This window comes from Argentina silus (assembly GCF_951799395.1).
Source record: "Argentina silus genome assembly, chromosome: 1".
Lineage (NCBI taxonomy): Eukaryota > Metazoa > Chordata > Actinopteri > Argentiniformes > Argentinidae > Argentina > Argentina silus.
Genome location: NC_139655.1, coordinates 2,919,794 through 2,924,793, shown reverse-complemented (window position 1 = coordinate 2,924,793; position 5,000 = coordinate 2,919,794). Strand labels below are relative to the sequence as shown.

General features: G+C 45.4%; 1 protein-coding gene across 1 annotated transcript in view; it reads left to right on the top strand.

Annotated features, from left to right (window-relative positions):
- Positions 1-3,132, top strand: part of chodl (chondrolectin) — a gene marked incomplete at both ends in the record, with an annotated part of 6,768 nt that extends 3,636 nt beyond the window's left edge. Inside the window, 6 exons of the mRNA XM_083682159.1 lie at positions 1-161; positions 546-703; positions 992-1,042; positions 1,644-1,730; positions 1,874-1,970; positions 3,051-3,132. The exon at positions 1-161 is cut by the window's left edge and continues 42 nt beyond it. Coding sequence (XP_083538285.1) covers positions 1-161; positions 546-703; positions 992-1,042; positions 1,644-1,730; positions 1,874-1,970; positions 3,051-3,132 — 636 coding nt within the window. The remainder of the gene's footprint in view (positions 162-545; positions 704-991; positions 1,043-1,643; positions 1,731-1,873; positions 1,971-3,050) is intronic.
- Between the last annotated feature and the right edge of the window lie 1,868 nt (positions 3,133-5,000).

Below are 5,000 nucleotides of genomic sequence, written 5' to 3'. Positions count from 1 at the left end.
GCCGGTGACGGTAACGGTAACAGTAACAGTCACGGAATCGTAGACGGTGATTTCTGGCTCGGATTGACGAGAGCTGATGGAGAGAACCAACAGGAGCACGGCAGCTTCACCTCCTGCCCCGACCTCTACCGCTGGACTGACGGGAGCGTGTCCCAGTTCAGGTGTGTGTGTGTGTGTGTGTGTGTGTGTGTGTGTGTGTGTGTGTGTGTGTGTGTGTGTGTGTGTGTGTGTGTGTAAGAGATAGATAGAAAGAGAGAGAATACGAGAAAGGGAGAGAGTGTGTGTGTGTGTGTGTGTGTGTGTGTGTGAGAGAGAGAGAGAAAGAGAGAAAGATAGATATATATATAGAGAGAGAGAGAGAGAGAGAAGGAGAACATGTGTGCCGAGTATGTTTCCTGTCCCAGCCTTTCAGCATAGAACAATTTGTTGTTCATTGATTTTTATTGATGAGTTTACTGGGATATTGATTGTAGACATAGTTGTTTATCAAGTGTGTGTGTGTGTGTGTGTGTGTGTGTGTGTGTGTGTGTGTGTGTGTGTTGCAGAAACTGGTATTTTGACGAGCCGTCCTGTGGTGGCGAGGCGTGTGTTGTCATGTACCACCAGCCCACGGCGAACCACGGTCTGGGCGGAGCTTACCTGTACCAGTGGAACGATGATAGGTGTAACATGAAACACAATTTTATCTGTAAATACGAGCCAGGTATGACACCGAGACACATTTGCATTTACATTTATGGCATTTAGCAGACGCCTTTATCCAAAGCGACTTGCAACAAATCTACCACATCTATTTATTCTGATTCTGATACTTACATATCCATCTACTGTCTGGTTGTTGTTTTTGTGTTTTATACGACTCTCACTTCTCTTCTCTCTCCTCTTCTCTTCTCTTCTCCCCTCTTTTCATCCTCTTTCCTCCACTCTCTTCCTCTCGTCCTCTTCTTCCTCTCATCCCCTCGTTCCTCCTCTCTCCCCCGTGTGTGTTTAGAGAGCCACCTGGTGAAGGAGCAGGGAGATAGGCCTGGACCTCGTGACCCAGGTAAGGAGGCTGACGCTGGGGCAGAGACCAGCCTGGATGGGGGGGGGGGGGTCCTGCTGTCCTCCACTATCATAATGTCGTCTGGGAATGAAAGCTGGTAGCTGGTAGCTGGTAGCTGGTAGCTGGTAGCTGGTAACCTACCCTACTGTATCCACAATATTACATTTCATATTACACGATATTACATTTCATTCAGTGCTGGCAGTAAGAAGTGAGAAGAGGTCTGGTCATTCAGTGCTGGCAGTAAGAAGAGGTCTGGATTATGATAATGGGAGGAACCAGCTGTCTGTCTCTTCTGTTTACAACCAATGTCCTTTATCACTGCTAAAAAAATAAAATATAAATCCTTCTTCCAGCATTGTGACTGCCAATGGCCCCTGGTCTGAGCATTGATTACTTTATCTTATGATGACTGATGGATAGATGATTCACTTACTTAAACAAATGTATTTGTTGTTGGTAGTCGCTTTGGATAAAGGCGTCCGCTAAATGCCATAAATGTAAATGTAAATGTAAATCACTGTGTATTAATCTTCCAGTTATGACAGTTTTCCCAGTATGTGATTTGTGGTATGTATTCACTGTGTCATATATTTTCCAGAAGTTTCCAGGGAGCAGACAGAGGAGGTGAAACTACCTGAGCCCAGCGAGGATGATGCCCCTCACGTCGTCCTGGCCGGATCCTCAGGTAAAACAGGTGCAATAGTCCAGGTACTGTGTAGGAGACACATCTACATGCTAGATTACTTTCTGTCTCCTGACTGTAGGAAACTCTGATCTGATTGTGATGCCAGTATTACATACGTGCTCTGTGTCTCTGTCCTCCTCCAGGTATGCTGCTGATCTATGTCATCATCCCCACCATCCCCCTGCTGCTGCTCATCCTGGTGGCTTCTGGGACTTGCTGTTTCCAGATGTTTACCAAGAGGTGAGACACAGTACACCACTCAGCCTCCTGTCTCTGTCGCGCTGTTCCTCTGTCTCTGTCTCTCTTTGTCTTTTTCCCTTCCTTGGCATTGGCACAGTGTCCATATTAATCAGAGATATAGCTCAATGTTAGAGCTTTCACCAAACCCTCCTGCCCACCCCGTGATGGATGGGTCCACTCCCCTTCCCTGTCTCATGATGGATGAATTGCAGCTGTAAGTGTTTGTTAAGAACACTGCTTACTCAGTAATAATTACTGGGCTAACATTGGGCCACGTTGTTAGCAAAGCGTAATTTTGCATAACATGTTGGCTTCGTCCAGTGTTTGTGTGTGTGTGTTTGTGTGTGTGTGTGTGTGTGTGTGTGTGTGTGTGTGTGTGTGTGTGTGTGTGTGTGTGTGTGTGTGTGTGTGTGTGTGTGTGTGTGTGTGTGTGTGTGCTGCAGTTTTGCCCTACTCTGGCAGCATTTGCAGAAGTGTGCCTTCTGGTCGATAGCTGGACCCTGCGATGGTGTACCTACCACCAACTAAAGTGCTGAATCAAGCAACTCAATTATGTTCTACCGTGCCAGCTGCCCCCCCAACCCCCACCCACACACACACACACACACACACACACACACACACACACACACACACACACGCACACACACACACCTTGCTCCCTTGACACAATCTTATAAAGAATCCAGTCCCGGGGGGGGGTATCATGGAGAGCGTATTAATCACATATCTGAATCCTGTCGCCATAAAATGCTTCCTGGACCACGTTCAAAGTCTGGGTAATTGCCGTTGGCCCCTTACATGTGCAGGGTCTCTGCTTTACCACGGCTGGTACTTACGACGCAACAAAAACAATCTGAGGAAGTATGAGTTATGAGGCGTTACGAGAAGGCGAGGAGCCAGAACTGCTGGGCTCCGGCACTGTTTATGATGTGTTTGTGTACGCAGAAGCTGTCGTGTTTCACACACACACACACACACACACACACACACACACACACACACACACACATACACGATATTCTGTGTTCTTCATGACATTTTTTTTTTTCTTTTTTACTTTTTTATTATTTCCATAAGCAAACCACGGACCAAAACCAGCATTAACCAATCAACGCTCTGGATCTCCAAGAGCCCCAAGACGGACAGCATAGAAGTATAAATGAGACATGACACGATTCTACGAAATGGACTGGACTGACAGGGGGGCCAAACCAGGGTCCGTTTGGAGCATGGCTCACCTCTCCATCTCTCTCTTTCTCTCTCTCCCTTTCTGTGTGTGTGTGTGTGTGTGTGTGTGTGTGTGTATTAGGGGTAACACTAATTGGCAGCAGACACGATTCTACAAAATGGACTGAACTGACAGGGGGGCTAAACCAGGGTCCGTTTGGAGCATGGCTCACCTCTCCATCTCTCTTTCTCTCTCTCCCTTTCTGTGTGTGTGTGTGTGTGTGTGTGTGTGTGTGTGTGTGTGTGTGTGTGTGTGTGTATTAGGGGTAACACTAATTGGCAGCAGACAGAAGAAGTAATTAAGTGTCAGTAATTAAGGGAAGTACGAGGGGGACGCAGATAAAAGGGGGGGCTTAAACGTCTCCTGTGAGTGGAATAGGGTCACGCCCACTTAACCCACACAGGGGACAGACTTTGTCCTATTGAGCAGCGCTACGGTTACCACCTAGGGAGGAGAACAAGAGGAGAAACAGAAAAAGAGAGAAAATGGAAAGTGGGGAAAGAGAGAAGGAAATTTGTAGAAAGAGGCAAAGATCGGAAAAAGAGGGAGGAAAAAAGGGTAAGGGAAAAAAAGAGAGGAATTGAAGAGAAAAGGGGAGGCTTTAAAGGAAAATGGAGGCCAATAGAGGATTGTTGTAATGTTGTACTGCTGTTGCTATGCCATCACAAAAACGACACCTTTCAATGACAATGATGAGGACCAAAGCTAAAGATTGCTACTGATGACATATTTCAACAAATTAAAAGTATCATGTTGGTAATTTTCTTGAGGATGTTACAGTCAACCGTTTTCCAAACACATTACAGCCTGATACTGTTAAAAACAGAGTAATCTATTGAGACCTGTATGGTTCTGCTGTTATTATGTGCAGTTTTGTGCATGTCATGTGGTCTACAATGTTACTTTCTTTATCTATTCCGTCTAAACTAAGCATTGCCTAATATGAATGAGATTACAAATGTAAACCTGGCAATACATGATATATGCCGTATATTTTAAAGTATATTCCAATAGTCCGACAGTATGTGTTCGGTTTTTTACATTGTTGCATATACAGTATAAGCATACTACTGTACCACTGTTGCCATGGAAGGAGTAGAGGGGTTGTGTTTGGTTCATGTGTGTATGTGTTGGATGGAGAGAGTGTATTAAATAGCTTCTCTGTAGATCTTAAAGCCCCCGATAGGTATAAGCAACGTGGTAACCGACACACTTGCTTTTACTGATTGGCTAGATGAAATTGTTGTCATGTGTCTTACAGTCCTTTGAGATCTGCGTGAGTTCTATCGAGGGTAGAGGGTAGAGGCTAGGGGCTGATTTGGGATTTAGTACGTGCGAGTCTGATGTTGAGAAGTTGGTGTGTGTTTTGTAAAACTGTCCTCATCTGCTAGCATGTGTCCTGTACAGGAGCTACTCACAGCCAGAGATTAATTCACACACGTTTATAAAGAGCGTTGTATAAAAACCAAAAATCTGTTTTTCACTCATTACTTTTTTGTTGTGTGAAAAGAGAACACACACACACACACACACACACACACACACACACACACACACTGGATTCGAGTAACCTATAGCAACACTTTAGCAACACTTAGTTTAAGTGATTACCCTGCCAGTTGAATGAGTCCTCCCCCTCAACAGGAGGCTTCACACACACACCCACACTCCCACACACCCACACACACACACACCCACACACACACACACACACACACACACACACACACACACACACACACACACACACACACACACACAGAGGCTCTGGTAATTTTAGATATGGGTAATCACTGCTT